The 17,588-nt window shown below is 43.8% G+C and overlaps 1 protein-coding gene and 1 pseudogene across 1 annotated transcript in view; both read right to left on the bottom strand.

Moving 5' to 3' along the window:
- The window catches only part of LOC145403136 (uncharacterized), a 108,879-nt gene that overhangs the window by 59,648 nt on the left and 31,643 nt on the right, over nucleotides 1–17,588 (bottom strand). Inside the window, exons 4-5 of the mRNA XM_080274962.1 lie at nucleotides 10,331–10,433; nucleotides 9,744–9,940 (exon numbers count right to left, since the gene is read on the bottom strand). Coding sequence (XP_080131088.1) covers nucleotides 9,744–9,940; nucleotides 10,331–10,433 — 300 coding nt within the window. The remainder of the gene's footprint in view (nucleotides 1–9,743; nucleotides 9,941–10,330; nucleotides 10,434–17,588) is intronic.
- LOC145403425 (5S ribosomal RNA) lies at nucleotides 10,810–10,927 on the bottom strand (annotated as a pseudogene).

Raw genomic sequence — 17,588 nt, forward strand, 5'->3', positions numbered from 1 at the left:
TGGGGTCTCAAAAGGTGAATGAAAGCATGTGTGGCCCATATCATTGGGCATGCTGTTGATTAGTTCGCCAACTAGCATAATTTTTTCTTTGCCTGGCTTTCTGTTCCCATCCTCACCCTTTCTGCAGGTGGAAAGAAAAGATGGGATGATGCTATATGATGTATGATGCTCTACGGCAATAAAACATAGGAGGCAAAGAGTAAAATGCTGACAAACTTAGCATACTGAAGTGACAAAGGTAACATGGATGCATAATGCCATACTGAGGGACAGAGCATGCAAAGAATTAAGAAGATACTAGGCAGACAGTGGAGTAATGCATAAAAAGTGCAATGTGTGAAAGCCTCTGGTAAAAGAACTGTTCAGACCTTAATATGGAAAGAACAGCCTCTGCTGGCAAATCAAGGTCATAAGACATAACCCAAAAGTTACGTGACAACCACCATGCACCTAGGAAAGCAACTACTAGGTGCAAAGAGATGACCCGTGCAAGCAAGAAACACTTTTTAAAAAATGGATACATGACGTATAACCAAGCATCTCTATAGGATTGGTCATATAAACCTGCATGATACATCTATAATCACAGCATGCAGTGGAGTATGCTAATGAAATATAAATAAGTAGGATAAACATACTACAATACTTTAAATATAACAGGCTAAAGTCAGTTCAAGAAAGTCTCTGAGGCATGCAAAGGGACAACAAGGTTACTACAGTGTTAAATATGACTCCATTTACCCAGAATATCTGACCCTTGGGAAAACTTGGTGCTTAACAGGGATGTATCTTGGATGGATTTCCTCTTTCAGCTTCACTGTAAATAAAAGAAGAGAGTATACATCAACTTAATGGTGAAAAAGTGGTACCTGGCAAGACATTATCATATGCATCTTCAAATGTGAAGGTCATAAGAACAACAAAATCAGATGTTTTTCTGAAGGCAAAAAGCCATTTTCACCCATAATGACTGAAGTTGGAGTCAGAGTTTTGGAAATGGCTTCAAGCAACATTTGACACTATAATGGAACTGGAAAGCATGTTCAGAGAAGTCATCCCACACTGACAGAGCTGTAACAGGTCCATCAAACTGTTATTGTTGCTTAACCCTGTTTGCCTGACCGAACTGAAATGCTGACTGCAGATATGCAACTGCCGCAATGGGGTTGTCCCACAGGTTCTTTTCACTGTAGATGCTGTCTGTATCTTACTGTAATATGTGATATGTAGTACTCCATTATGTTGTGTAGACCTATTGTACAAGCAGGGCACATGTCATCTGTCATTCCATCCAACCCAAATTTAAGCTGATACCTTTGGCAGGCTGGGTTATGTCCTGATCTATGCCAAGCTAGGCAAACTCAATTGGCTCAGTTTAAGGATATTTCTGATGGGTGGACATCAGGAGGGGGTGCATACATTATAGTGTTTTGACTGAGGTGTTGTACTGTCCTGCACATGAGATAGGTATGTGGGTGTTTCTTCAATGTTTAGGTAGAAATGTTTGGAGGTGGAATGTTGAAAAGGGTTTGGTAATGTTTGTAAGATGATGGTTTTATGTGCCTAGTAGTAGTAGTAGTAGTAGTTGTTCCCTAGGCAATCTGGCCGAACAGCCCCAAGTCCCTAAGGAAGGCCATGGCCGAGACCGGGCTTTCCCACAGAGCTCTCAAGGAGTATATGTCGCGTTGTTGGCGTAGGTGATTGTGTGCAATGGAGTCTTCCATAATGTGCTTAATAGTATGGGGTGCTGTGTTACATCCCAGACAGGCATCAGCGACGGAGTCATCCAGCCTCTTCTGGTAACTTAAGAAATCTGGATGATGCAAAGCTGGATGATGCGCACATCTCAGCCTGGCCAGGTGAACCTGTCCTCACAGGGGAGATAGGATTCAGAAGAGTGGATATCAGAAGGCCGTGCAAGCAGCTGTGTGTTGTCTTTAAGTGACTGAATGAAGTGGCGAGTGATTTGAGTATGGATATCCTTTTGGAAGCTGGTCTGAGGCAGGCAAAGGGGGAAAGATGACAGTACTTGTGTATGATATCATGTGCTGGGTGTTGTTTTGATGTTCCTTGATGTGTGTGGATGTGCTGCCATGTAGTGTAGTAGATGTTATGGGTCTGTGGAGGCTGCAGCAAGAATTTGGGTGCCTCTCATGTCTAGGTGGTCCTTGATTTTGAGGACTTTGGTTTCTTGATGTGGGTGGTCTGTACGTGTAGTAGCTGTGCGGCCTGTAATTATTTTTAGGGCCATGTTCTGTATGGTCTGTAGAGTGTTGGAGTGTGTTTTTGTGAGGTTGGGAGCCAAGCAGGGCTTGCATAATTCATCACTGAACACATATATCGTTTGCATACTGTGGTGGTGGTTTCTTTGTTGTGTCCGAATGTTGTATGAGCAAGTGACCTCAAGGCATTGAGTCTTGGTGTTATTTTATTTTTAATGCTTGTGATGTGTTGTTTAAATGACACTGATGTATTGTATGTTACACCAAGGATTGTGTGTGTGTGTGTGTGTGTGTGTGTGTGTGTGTGTGTGTGTGTGTGTGTGTGGTAGGGGAGTGTTGTCTATGGTGAGCTGTGGAATGTTACTGTATTCTGCTGTCCAGTTTGTGAGAAGGGTCACTGTAGATTTGGCTGGGGCTATTTTGAGCCTGTCTGTGGTGAACTATTCATGTAGTGTGTTGAGGTAAGGTTGGAGGATGTGTGCAGCTGTGTCTGCGTTCTGGTGTGTACATGTGTTATATCACCTGCATAGGAAACTATGTGTATCTGTGGTGTGTGGGGTGTGGGTATGTTGTGCATGTATAGGTTAAAGAGTGTAGGGGACAAAACAGATCCATGGGGGACGCCATTTGTGAAATTTCTGATGTTCGAAGACTGACCGGCAAATGTTACATGTGCACATCTGCCGGCTGAATAGTTTGCCAACCATCTTTTTGTGTTATTGTGCATGTTTGTGTTACTCCTTTGTTTGTGAGGTTGTGGCGGGGGATGGCATCAAGAGCTTTGCTGATGTCTAGTGTGACTAGGAGTGTTCTGTGGTGGCCTAGCTGAATTCATGCCATCAAAAACTCTCTGTGTAAGGTCTGTAAGAAGAGTGGTTGTGGAGTGTAGTGGCCTAAAGCCATGTTGTGGTTGGGCTAAAGGGATGTGAGGTGTAACTAGTTGTAGTACCAGTCGTTCAGTGACTTTAGAGGGGATGCAGAGGAGTGTGATGGGGTGGTGTGAGGAAGGTAACATGGGGTTTAGGGATAGTGATGGTAATGCCATGCTTCCAGATGTTGGGTATTATGTTGTGTGAATAGCTGTAGTCTGATATGTTGGTGAGTGCTTGTATGCCTTGTGGTCCACAGTGTTTAAGACGAATGTTGCTTATGTTATCTAGTCCACAGGCACATGAGTGCTTAAGGTTGCTAATGATGTGCTTTGTCTGGCTGTAAGTGAAAGGTGTGTAGTCTGGGTCTGTGGGGAACTGTCTCTTACGTCAGATGATACGTCAGTCATCGCGATGGGGGTTTAGATGACTGATATGTGAAAAGTGATTGATGAGAGTGTTTGCAAGTTGTTTGTTTGAAGGTACAGTGTCTGTTGTTGTGACAGCAGCATGTGATTGTGTAGTGCTGCTGTTGGAGAGTGTGATGCTGTTTAGTGTGTTGTAGAGTTTCCCGGTGTTTGTTTTGTGGTCAAGTGTTTGGAGATAATTATTCCAGTATAGTGTTTGCTCTTCTGATATTTTATTGTTTGAGCGCTGAGTTCTCGTATTTGTTGTACGGTGTCTTGTGTATGGGGTGTTGGGGAGCGCCGCAGTGTGTCCCGCTGACTGATGAGGCCTTGAATTTCTGGTTTGAAGTTGGGATTGTGTCTCTGTTGCCTCTAGGGATGTGTCTTTTGTCTGCATTTTGTATAATTGTATTGAAAGTGTGCACAGCAATGCTGATGTTTGTGATGTGTGTACTGTTTAGTGTTTCAAAATGTTATTCTGTTTCAGTTGTGAAGGCTTCCCAGTTGGCTCTCATAATTAGTGTATGTTTGTCTTTGGCCAGCTGGGGTGATTCTGGTTTTGGTAGTGATGATGACTGGGAGGTGATCTGATCCAATTTTGACCACTCTCCAGGATGTAGAGGGGGTGAGGTTTGGGAAGCAGAAAGTGATGTCTGAGGATGATGGGAGGAAGAAGGCTTGGTATGGGATATGGGTATGTTGATGAAGATTATTCAGTATGAAAAGATGATCTGTCTGGGATTGTAGTACCTGCCCTCTGTTTGTGTCAGGGTTGTTGACATGCCAGACCGATGCCTTGGCGTTGAACTCACCACCCAGGATGATGTTGGGTATGTTAGCAATGTGGTGTATTTGTGGAGAGTAATTGTGTGGTACTGTGGGGGACGAAGTATGTGTTAGCGATTGTTATATGTGATTTGTTACCAGTGCATATTTTGATTGATTGTATATCTGTTGTGGTGTCATGTGGGAGAAGTGACTTTGTGTGCACACTGGTATCTGAAAAGCTGATGGATTTGTATACAAGGGTGATGAGTCCACCGCCACTGCCGTCAGCCCAGTCTTGTCGAATGGTGGTGAAGTTATGAAATGTTGGTGTTTTCTGTGTTCTGTGTAGTTTTGTTTCTTGTAAGATGGTAATGTGTATATTTTGTTGTTCGATGAATTGTGTGAGTTCTTGCTTTTTGGTGCTTATGCCATCTATGTTTAACTCATATCTCTGACTGGGGTAAAAATAATATGGTTGTCTTTAATGCTTCTAAGACTCAGTTCTTACACCTATCAACCCGACAAAATCTTCCACAGGTATACCCACTAATGTTTAATAATATTCAGATTAATCCTGCATCATCCTTGAACATGCTGGGGGTTTCATTTACTCGGGACTTATCTTGGAAAGATCATATTACATCTCTTGTAAAATCTGCTTCCAAGAGATTGGGTGTGCTAAGCCGACTCCGCTCTTTCTTTACCCCTGCACAATTGTTGACTCTATACAGGGGTTTTATCCGCCCCTGTGTGGAGTACAACTCTCATGTGTGGGGAGGCTCTCCACATACAGCTCTTCTCAATAGGGTGGAGTCAAAGGCTTTTCGTCTCATTAACTCTCCTCCTCTTACTGACTCCCTTCAACCTCTGTCTCTTCGCCGCACTGTTGCATCTTTATCTCTTTTCTATCGCTACTTTAATGGTCACTGCTCCTCTGAACTGTCTGCTTGCATTCCTCCACCTCTACGACGGGCGCGTAGCACCTGTCTGGCAGCAAACTCTCATCCCTTTTCTGTCCAACTCTCTAATGCAAGAGTTAACCGTTACTCCCAGTCTTTCATTCATGCAACAGGTCAGCTCTGGAACTGTCTCCCTCTGTCTGTATTTCCTCCTGCCTATGATCTCCAGTCTTTCAAACGCAGTGTGTCCAGGCATCTCAAAATGATCGGATCTTGAATTTGGCTCTCTATTGTATTTTGTTTTTCTCTTGGAGGGAACTGTTACTGCGGGCTCATGGCCTTTGGTTCCTTCTTCCTCGCATAAAAAAAAAAAAAAAAAAAACGTGTTCGATGTGTGCTGGCTGCTGCAGCACGCGGGCGAGGTGGTGGTGTTGGTGGAGGGGAGGGGGTAGGAGAAGGTTGTGATGGAGGTAAGGGTTGGGGTGGATTAGGATAGGTTGGGATGGGAGGGGTTGGGGGACTGGATGGTGTGGGAAGGATCAGTGGGTTTGGCTGAGGAGATGTGGAGGAAGTAGTAGGGTTGGTGGGGGGGTTAGTGGATGGGGGAAAGGAGCATAAGGAGCAGGTACAGGTGTTTGTGTAATGGTTTCTGGATGCAAGTGTTGTGTAGGTGTAATGGGTCTAATTCTTACAGGAACTGCACTGAACTGAACCCTTTGTCTGTCAGCTCAACATTTAAAGTTTTGAGCATGTTGGACACATGTATTTGTTCGTGGGTCCTGGATTGCTTTCAATGTCCCTGGCTAGAAGAAGTCGTCGAGAAATGACTGCCGCGGAGTCATATCTCGGTGTAGAAAAAACGGTGTTGTTGTATGTGTTGTGTTGAGAGATGTGGTGTTTGTCCGGGCGACCAAAGCCACTCCCAGGTACTTGGACCCCGTGAGGGGCTGGAGAGGTTTGCGGTGGTTTGGCCCCCAAGCTGTCCTCTTCTCTTTGCCAGCCTCTGGGGAGTAGACCCACAGCGAAGATGCCACCGCTCCAGGTCCTTATGTGCCTAGTTGTACTGTGTGTTTGTCACAAAATGACTGGGGGGTTGTGTCAGTACAGGCTGCCACACTGAATGGTGTGCCTCTCATTTCAAGCTATTGTCTAACATAGAGGACTTTAGTTTCATAGTGTAAGTGAGCTTTGGGTGCAATACTGGTGCAGATAGTAAAGATAAATAGAGTATTGTTTTATATGGTCCACAAGGTGTTGTAGTGGTTATCAGATAGGATGGGAGCCAATACTGGGGAAGCACAGGATAACACTGATCTGATATACTGTTTACAGAGTAGGAGAGCATTTCTTTTTGCTGTCAAAAATCTGTCCCTGTCAGCGCCTTAAATGTGCTTACTCCATGGGTGCATCACATCTTTATGTGTGCAAGTGGTTCATCAATCTATGTGTCATCTATCACTACTCAGATCTTAGTGGAGGGAGTATGTGGAACAGGTATATCATTAACCCCTAAGCGCCGGATGACATGTATAACCTTCACGATTTTGGGTGCGGAGCAACGCCAATTGACATGTATAGCAGCAAGCTTCTTCCCGTCACTCTTTGAACTTTAACTTATCCTTACTCATCAATGGGACCACCGAGAGACTTGGGGATACAGTGCCCCCTCACAGTGAACGTACGAGTATTCAGAGTAAGTGATTCGACTGGTGAACGAGCAGGGGGTAATCAGGCCAACAAAACCACAATGAACGAGCAGAACCCCGAGTGAATGAAACTAGGGAAAAGAGTAGGCCGTAACTGCCATCTCCCATGTTGAACGACCCCCCCTCCCCTAGTAAACACTGCACAAGGGGCCAGATCTGAGCAGCCTGTTGAGCAGAATCCAATGGAGGACGAAGATTTGCCTATGTCGAAGATCAGTAAAATTCTGGCAGCAGTGGATGTTCTGAGAGAAGAGGTCGAGACAAATGAAACCAGCTACCTTAGGCCACAGAAGTGCTCAGTGGAGAAGAAACCACTTTTCATTATTACATTAAAGGGCATAATACGGAAGTCACCAGAAGAAAAACACACATCACATGCTACTACCGAACTCAAGAACAACAGGAGCCAGGTGCCTCTACGTCATCTGCTACACTTACTGGTGAAGACAATAATGTGATGTCAGTGGTGTCATCTTTGGACTTTGAAGGTTTTATGGAAGAAGTGAATGAGGCAGAGGCAAGTGGGGAAGTGGTCCAGTCAGGTGATGAGGGCGGGACTGGTGACGGGAACGAGCGTGTGGAAGGTGACGTGGAGGGGTCACCCTAAGTGTATCTCCCTGTCTCATAACCACCTGTATTCAAGCCAATCAGGACTGATATCAGCTCCACTTAAGGTAAATAACCATGTGTTTTATATTTTATATATCTGTACTGTATGTGTTTGAAATATGCCCTTCAGTATATCTCTGTGGCTCAAAAAGTGGACTATGAGGAAGCGGTGCCGCCCATATGCTATTTTTCTCATAGATATGTTGTTCACAGTGAACGAATTCGCAGTGAACGAGCTTGTCTGATGTCCATAAACTCGTTCAATGTGCGAGGGCACTGTATTTTCATTTGAAAGTGGAAGAGCTGGTGAGTCTTATGTATCTATAATTTTTTTTCTAGCTGTTATAGTTTGGCAGATATTAGGGTTTGAAGTAAGGGTATTTTTTTCCATCATGGATATCCCCCATAGGGAGGAGTGTGTAACATCGGAAAAACCCCAGTGCGTTGGGGTCAAGCACGATGTTAGCGTTGTATCCGTGCTCAAAATTGTCTCTGGTGATGAATGTGGTGGTGGATTCAGCTGGAGAAATTATCTAACTGCTGTCTTCAATCCATGCTTCACTGAGAACGACATTCCCATCTATTAACAACACTATGCCATTTAATTTTGATCTTCTCAGCTAGACCAAATGGCTCCAACAATCTGACATACAGAAACGTAGTCACAGTTCGGCCACCCAATCACGGTCAAAAACGTATATTGATGATACAAGTTCCAGCCCTGGAGGCAGTGGAACCCACATCATCAAAAACAGGAGAGGATCCGTGAGAGGAATCCAGATACATGATCAAGGTCATTCCAGGTTCATTGACAGGAGAATCAGCTTTACTTATATTTTCATCACTGGCTGCCAAGGCCACAATTAACCTGAGGAAATAAACGGTCTGTTCAGGCGAAGCCTTGCACCTGAATAAAACTACATATACAACACTGGTTTGTCAGGCCAGTGAGGTACAGTATTCGGTCACAACAGCCAGGAATACGGAGGGCTGCCAAACCGCTCCTAGCCCAGGTAAAACCAGAAGAGCTTTCCCCTTTTGGATGGGATTTGCTCTTGCCCAGAAATAGGGGTGTCAAATTGGCTCCCCCAACTCTAGGCAAGAGAGCCCTCCCCCCAGTACAGCAAACCTTCATCCATATGGGGGGATGGAGAAGAAGGGCCTGCATGAGTTTCAAATCTACAATACAGATGAGACTGGGGTCTTCTGGCATGCTCTTCCTTAAAAAAACCAGGTATCCAAAGATACTGGCAGCACTCCAGGGTATAAAAACAACAGAAGGCTGTTTCCATTCTGGCCTGTGCCAATGTTGATGGCTCTCATTGCCCACAGCTAGTCAAAGTAGGTAAGAGCAAGTGACCTAGGTCACTCAGGGACATCATGGTCAAGCTTCCTGTGGAGTACCAAGGGAACAAGTCAGCCTGATTTACCCAGGACTGGTTCCACCACAGCTTCGACCCTTCTGTGAGGCAACACCAAGAATGGTATGACCATCAGTCCTAATGACATGAAGGCACTGTTGCTGTTGGACAATGCACCAACTCATCCTTCCTTAGGAAAACTCTGCAGCAAAGATGGATGAATCAGGGCCTTGTTCCTGCAAGCTAACACCACTGCCCTTATCCAGCCCATGAACAAGGAAGTCATAATGAGTGCAAAGAGGCACTACAGAATCCTCCACTTGCAATAATGCCTCATTGTGACTGAGGATGGGATGGACCACGAGAACTATAAGGACACCACAGGCAATTTCTAGAAATACATAATAATGGATGCCATCTTTGGCTGGCCAGAGGCATGGATGAAAGTGTCTCTTACTACACTCACGAATGGGTGGTGCAAATTCCTCAGAACTCCCAAGACTCTAGGACCATATTGTGATTTTGAGGGGTTTGAGCCACCAAAGATGGCAGAAAAGTTGGCACCTGCAGGGCAGGGCAACCTTGCTGAGGAGCTGCAAGAGTGGCTCGATGAGGATGCTGGTGTACCTAGGTACCATCACCAGACAGAGGAGACTGTGGCAAAACTACAGAAAGACAAGACACTAGCAAAGGAGGAGGATGAAAAGGAGGAGGAGGAGGAGGAGCACCTGGACCATCTCTAGCTGCAGGCACTGATGTTGCAGACACAATCGTAACCATCAAAGACACAGCTGGAGGACCTCTGGCTCAACATTATGAGGTCATGCAGCCCATCCGGATCGAGTTAATGTAGCACCAGCAGTCAAGGCAGATCCAGGCTAAGATCTCCCAGTTTTTCAAACCTGTGCCCTCTCCTGATATGAAGAGGCTCCGTGCAAAGTCAGAGACCTCCACTGTGTCTACAATACCAACATCCTCAGCCAACCTCCACATCAGTGGCAGTGTGGCTGAGGGGGCGGGTGGCCACGATGCCATGTCCCCCTCCCCCCTTTGACTCCGAGGTCTGCACTGGTGAAAATGAATTTCTACCACAATGTGTCTGTTGTGCAGTATTATAGTGTAAGTGCTTAGTTTTATATTTTCAACTTATGTTACAGTCGTCATTACAGTTTCTGTTTACATTTGTAGCTACATGTGTGAATATATAATTCATACACAATACTGTATTAATTCCTATAATTTCCCACATTATCATCTATATTTTTTTTTTACTCCATTCACGAAACTTTACTTTGTGTTATAGGTTTTCAGCAATGGATTTATGATGTAGACATACAGTATTCAGCTGAATTAAATTTGATGTACAGGCAATGAATGTTATGCATGTGCTAGAACAAAAAACAAACAGAATAATTTTTAGCAAGTGGTGTTTAGTGAGAAGGGCAGGTGGCCCCCCCTTGGACAAATCCTGGCTGCATCACTGCTCTACACAGCTTCAGGATCCAGCACTATAGCCTCCAAGACCCCGACCCCTGGCACCTCAGGACTCGCTATAACAGATGTGACACCAGAGCCATCAGAAGCCATCTTTGCTGACAGTGATGATGAATGACAGTTAACTCAGTGTACAGCCTACAAGAAGAGTGGGAGTGTAAGTGATGTACATCCATCTACAGAGGTACAGTGTACAATATGTTTCTTACCATTTTTACTCCAACCTGGCCTAATAATGCCCTCTTCCCATCGTGAAAGTTGAGTTATAAAAACAGACTATAGTACAGTGCAACCTCTAAAACTTGAAATGTTTGTGTCCACAAACTATTCAAACTTTTGACAGAACCCATGTCTACATTCATTCATTCATTGCCAGACGCCATGTATCCCAAACGGGGTGGCCAAGGGCTTAGAGTTAACTGTTTTACAGGGAGGGGCACTAATCCTCCACCAACCCCACTTGACACGTAGGGATGCCAACAGCATCTGGTGTTCCCAGGTGGTCACCCATCCAAGTACTAACCAGACCCAACGTTGCTTAACTTCGCTGATCGGACGGGAAGCGGTGTACTCAACGTGGTACATCCTTGTCATAATTCTCATAGTTTAGATGTAAACCCTTCAGCAGTCAAACTACATGGGGCTCTAGGGTGGTCTGACTAAATGAATTTTCCAACTAACTGAAAAAAAAAAAAAAAAAAAAAAATATATATATATATATATATATATATATATATATATATATATATATATATATTACCCCCCTAACCCCTAACAATAGCAAATTATATGCAAAGAAGGAGGTACATGATGATCTAGGAAGAAAAATGAATGCAAACTACTCTTAAAATAGGAAGTTATTCTGGAAAGGGGTGTGGACATGTAGAAGTGACAGCAGAAAGAAATGTGGAAGTGTGAAGGATGTAAGTGGTAGATTATTAACTCATGACTCATGGGGATGAAGTAAGGACCAGATGGAAAGAATATTTTGAAAACATGATGAATGGGAATAGAGAAAGCAGAGCGGCTGTAAACATGATTGGTTTTGGGGGTGTGCAGAGAAAGAATGCAGTGATAGGAAACATGACACTCGCACAAGCGAAGAACGCCATGAAGCGACTAAAAAATGGGAAAGCAGCCGGGGCTGACGGTGTATGCAGAGATGATTAAGTGTAATGGACAGAGTAGAATGAAGTGCTTGTTGGAGATCTGTAAGAACGCATGGATGAGTGAAACTGTGCCAGCAGAGTGGAAAAAGGCTGTGATTGTACCCCTGTACAAAAATAAAGGTAAGTGAAGTGAGTGAAGAATTATCGTGGCATAAATTTATTGACTATTGTCGGGAAGGCACATGGAAGAATTATTCTGAGAAAGTAAGAAAGATATCAGATGTCCTAGTGAATGATGAAGAGGGTGGCTTTAGGAGTAGCAGAGGATGTGTGGATCAAATATTTCCAGTGAGACAGATAGTGGAGAAGGCTTGTGAGAAGGACTATAAGGCGTCTATGGCATTTATGGATCTGGAAAAAGCATTCGACAAAGTGGACAGAGAAGGACTGTGATATGTTTTGCACATGTATAGTGTAGATGGTAAGCTGCTAGGTGCTGTCAAGAGTTTTTATGATGGTAGTGAGGCATGTGTAAGGGTAAATGGGCATCTAAGCAAATGGTTCACAATCAATGTGGGCATGCAAAAAGATTGTGTGATGTCCCCATGGTTGTTACATAAATATATGGATGGGATGATGAGGGAAGTAAAAACATGAGTAATGGAGAGAAGGAAGGGTGTTAGTTATGAATGATGAAGGAGGGAATATCTCAAATTTACTGTATGCTGATGATGAAGTGCTACTTGCAAATACCGCACAAGAGCCTGGCAGACTAGTGCAGAGCTTTGTTGATGTCTGTGAGTGTCGTGCATTGAGAGTAAATGTAGAAAAGAGTAAAGTGATGGTAATTGAGAGAGAAGGTGACTCCCAGTGTGATGCTACAGTGAATGGAGAGGGACTGAAATTGATGAGAGAGTTCAAATACCTGGGTACAGTGCCAGAAAGGAGGGGAAAATGTGCAAAAGAAATGGAAAGTTGAGTGACACAAGGAAGGAAGGTAGCTGGTGCTATGAAGGCCTTGATAAGAAGAAGAGGATTGAGTGTCGCAGCTGCGTGAGGCTTACATAACCCTTTTGATACTTAGGGTAGCGGTGCAAAAGTCACCCATACATTACTGGATGACGAAGGCTGCGTTGAACCTAATCACACCCGCTCATTACTGGACAATGCAAGCTGCGTTGAACAAATTCGCCCCTTGATTTTTTTGCTTTATGGAAAGGAAAATCATCATAAATTAGCACATAATTTATATTTGTTGAATGATTTATCAACACACTGAGCAAGTACAACTATTCAGGATTACGTGAATAAAAAATCAGGCAGATAGAGGCATAAATAAAGGCAGGGCAAAAAATAATTTAGCAAAACACCGCTCCCACACTGCAGCGCGACCGTAAGATAATCTCCTTTTGCGGTACGAAAAACCAACCCAACTTATCGTACACTAAATGTTTATATACCAAAATGTAGCTAATGGAATTTCCTAAAACTCTTTCTCAGTAACAATTACCATAAAACATATATTTCTATGAGAAAACAAGAAGGAAAGAAAAAACATCGTAAATCAGCGCATAATTTATATTCGCTGAACGTTTTTATCAACACCATGGGCAAGTACAACTATTCGAAATTACGTGAATAAAAAATCAGGCAGATAGAGGCATAAATAAAGGCAGGGGAAAAAATAATTTAGCAACAACTTTGGCTTTGCGAAACACCGCACCCGCACTGCAGCGCGATCGATAGATAACTTCCTTTTGCAGCATGTAAAACCGACCCACATTGTCTTACAGTAAATGTTTATATACCAAAATGTAACTAATGAAATTTCCTAAAACTCCTTCTCAGTAACAATTACCATAAAACATATATATCTATGAGAAAACACGAAGGAGAAAAAACATCGTAAATTAGCACATAATTTATATTCACCAAATGTTTTTATCACAAGCAAGTACAACTATTTGAGATTACGATGAATTAAAAATCACGGAGACAGAAGCAAAAGTAAGGGTTTGAGGATATAATGATTTATAAGTACCACGAGCGTGGAAACAGGGGGGGTTCTCCCAGCACTCGGCCAAGGCCGAGCCGGCCCACATCCTGAGTACTTGCCACTGGTTGGACGCAGCCTCCGTCATCCAGTAACAAGAGGGTTAAGGGGTGTTAGTGCCAACTTCAACATATCGATGTAAGACTATGGTGTGGCATGAAAATGAAAAGTCAGGAGTGACAGCAATGATGATGGGACTGCTGAGGAACATAAGTGGAGTACTGACAGTGGATAGGATACGAAATAAAGTGATTCATGAAAGATGCAAAGTGAGGAAGTCTGTGGACACTGGAATCAAAGAGGGTGTACTGAGATGGTATGGTACGAGGTGCTACCCGAAAGTTCCAGTAATATGAACAAAGGGAGCCAACCATTTGCAGTTTTGCCTTTTCCCGCTAGGAGAAGTCAGCAGCACCCCTTGTGCATCAGTATGGCCCTGGCCGTGTCTGTGAGTGGACGTGTTGTTGAGCTACGTTTACTATTTCAATGTGGTGTGTAAGTGGTTTGGCAGTTTTGCAATGGTGGACCTCACGGAACAAAGAACCTGCATCAAGTTCTGCTTCAAGATCAACAAGACGGCTGCAGCAACCCATCGGTTGCTTCAGCAAGCCTTTGGTGACAATGCCATGTCCCAAAGCAGAACATTTTTCTGGTACAAGAGGTTCAACCCGCATCAAGTTCTGCTTCAAGATCAACAAGACGGCTGCAGAAACTCACCGGTTGCTTCAGAAAGCCTTTGGTGACAATGCCATGTCCCAAAGTAGAACATTTTTCTGGTACAAGTGGTTCAAGAAAGGACGAACATCCGTCGAAGACGATGACCATTCTGGACAACCGTCAACAGCAACAACACCAGAAAACATCGGAAATGTTCGTTGGGCTATCCTAGCAGATCACAGATGAACTAGCCATGATGTTTATGATATCATAGGACTATCGTATGGGAGCATGCAACGCATTTTGTTGGACGTGTTGGGCATGAGATGCATCACTGCAAAATTTGTGCCAAGACTGCTGAGTGACGAGCAGAATGCACACTGCATTGCAGTTTGCAGGGGGCTCAAGAATCAGGTCAAAGATGATGCCACCTTCATCTCCAAGGTCATAATTGGTGATGAATCATGGGTTCATGGTTATGACCCGGAGACAAAGCAGCAGCAATCGCAATGGAAGTCTCCCAGTTCATTAAGGCTGAAAAAAGCGCGTCAAGTTTGCAGCAATGTCGAGTCGATGTTGATTGTTTTCTTCAATATCCAAGGGATTGTCCACAAGTAATTTGTCCCACCAGGTCAACCTGTCAGCGGAAAGTTTTACTATGAAGTTTTGCAGCGTCTGAGGGAAAACATCTGCCGCAAACGTCCAGAACAGTGGAAGAACAAGGACTGGGTCCTGCATCATGACAACGCCCCCGTCCACACGTCAATTGTTGTCCAGCAGTTCCTGGCTTCCACTAACAAGGTAGTCATTTCCCACCCACCCTATTCACCTGACCTTGCCCCCCACAACTTTTTCCTGTTTCTCAAGCCGAAATTACGAACGAAAGGGCATCAATTTGACTCGATTGAGGAGATCCAGACAGAATTGCAGGAGGTGCTCAAGACCATCATGCCCGAAGCCTTCCACGGATGCATGGACTCGTGGAAAAAACGCTGGGACCACTGTATACATGTCCAAGGGGACTATTTTGAGGGTGACAGTGAGAACTAGGAGGTAGGGTAACTTTTTTTCCTACAATATTTAAATTACTGGAACTTTTGGGTAGCACCTCATATGCGGAGAGAATGGATAACAACAGAGTGGTGAAAAAGGTATATCTGAGCAAATTTGAAGGAGGAAGGAGGTGAGGTAGACCAAGGAGAAGGTGGAGGGATATGGTGGATAAGTGTGTGAGGAAGAAAGGTATGGAAGTCAGTGAGGCAAGGGGACTGACAAGAGATCGAGCTGGGTGAATGAATGTTGTAAGAAGTGCACGATCAGGGATTTGGCACCCCTTTTTAACGTGACAGTGTTCAGACTGGCTCTATCGGATACGTTTATGTGAAGCTACAGAATAAGGTGGAAGTTTTTGACGTATCAGACAGAGCCAGGATTCTGGGGGCTTGAATGAATGGAAGCGTGGCCCATTGGATTAGGGAAAATTAGGCCATCTGGACAATGCTACTTCTCACCCCACCCTAGAGTGGGAAAGGAGATCAGGATGATGATAACTTTTTTATTAACACTAAAGTAAAGAAGCATTAAAAAAAAAAAAAAAATAATAAAAAATATTGCATGTCATAGGCTAGGTTAGGATAGGAGGTTGTATAGATGGAAGGGTGCAACAGTCAATTATGAAAAGTTCTGAACTTATTTACTTCACTTTACAATCAATTAAACTCAATTATGAAAAGTTCTGAACTTATTTACTTCACTTTACAATCAATTAAACTAAGTTGTAACACTTGGAATATAATAAACTAAAATGTAGCACTTGGAATATAAGAAACTATAATGTAACCCTTGGAATAAACATTGAGTCACACCTCTGTCCGAGTTCGACTTACAGGAAATTCTGCCTTCTGCAGGGTCAACTTATCGAGGGTGTTACTGTACAGTAAACTCTCATTTATCCGTCATTGCAATATCCGGCCCAATGCAATATCTGGTGTTGCTGGCCTGGCTCTATTAAAGCAATATCTGATGCTGAAATAGGACATAACCGGCGGTTCTATGCAATATCTGGTGTTAAAGTGTATCAACCAGCCCGTAAACAGTGGCCAACCGGCACTGTAATACTATATTACTGTACTGTGTCATTATTGTATTTTATGCTTAATTTTCATCTTTTATTCAGGGGAAAGTTTTTAGGATAGAGGTTTGTGACAGATAGTAATGCAATATCTGGCTCAAAGCAGAATACTGTATTGAGCCAATGAGGGGTACTGTACTATGGAATACCCGGCGTTTTGCTTTAACCAGCACAGAGTTTGTGTGAATAACACCAGATGATTGAGAGCTTACTGTACTTTTGAAATAAGCTTTGTGGTACTGGGTATGGTTAACTTGCTTACAGTACTTCAGGAAACCTGCTTTCCAATGTTTTAATAACACAGCAGTTTATCTTGTATCTGTGAAACAAAGCTAATGATAATTAACCATATAATACTCATTACTGTACTATCCATCCATCCATCATCCAATCCTGCATTGCCCCATAAGGAGTGTAGGAGCCCAGGGCTAGGAATGTTGGTCCTGACATTTAACCCCTAAAGCGCGGGTCGTCGCGTTTGCGACGCTCGCCAAAAAGGACATAACGGTGGATCGTCGCGTTTGCGATTCGAGTTAATTTTGAATAAACGCGGGCAAGAATGTTCCAGCTGGTATTGTCTATCAGTACCACCACCCTTTAGCTACAATTAGCATAGTTTACCTTTGTACTACTGACTTCCGTTGTTGCCAGGTATCGCGTTTTCCCCCCCTCCCCCCCCCACCACAGCCCGGCCAGCCTGGCTGTGATACATGGCAGAACTCTGAGCGCTCAGAACTGTAAATCTGCGCTCTCCTCTCATAAGCAGTTTATGCTAATAGGAAATGCTTGTTTCCCCAGTTGTCACAATAGCTTTTTTTCGCACGGTTTGCCCCTGTTTAGCGTCAGTTTACCGCAGGCTTTCAAAGTGACATTATGGCGAGTTCTAGCCCTTACGAGTCAGTGTGAGCGACCGACAGGAACGAGAATAAAGTGACGGGCGTAAGGCAGAATAAAAAGCGTGCCGCGGTGATCTTTTGGGAAGTAATATGATTGAAAATAATGTAGTATATGTGTTTTTAGCTGTGAAAATGGAAATGTTTGTTGAGTGACAGGAAGACTGCCACAGTGCTGCATGTCCGCCATACGCTTTGTTGATTTTTGCTTTATTTTCAATGCTTGTTGTACAAATACGGATTCCAAACTACCTGTACGTTGTAGTATAAAGCTTACTGTGACAGAATGAGGCTGTGGTAGAAGGGAAACCGGGTTCCTGGAGGTGTGAAAGTGAAGATTTTGTTACCCAACTTTGCAAGTCTCCACAAGTCCTTGGGTAGTCCACGAAAGCTCAACACCTGTCTCTGGA

This window comes from Coenobita brevimanus, chromosome 60, assembly GCF_032717465.1.
Source record: "Coenobita brevimanus isolate Jiangsu-jjx chromosome 60, ASM3271746v2, whole genome shotgun sequence".
Lineage (NCBI taxonomy): Eukaryota > Metazoa > Arthropoda > Malacostraca > Decapoda > Coenobitidae > Coenobita > Coenobita brevimanus.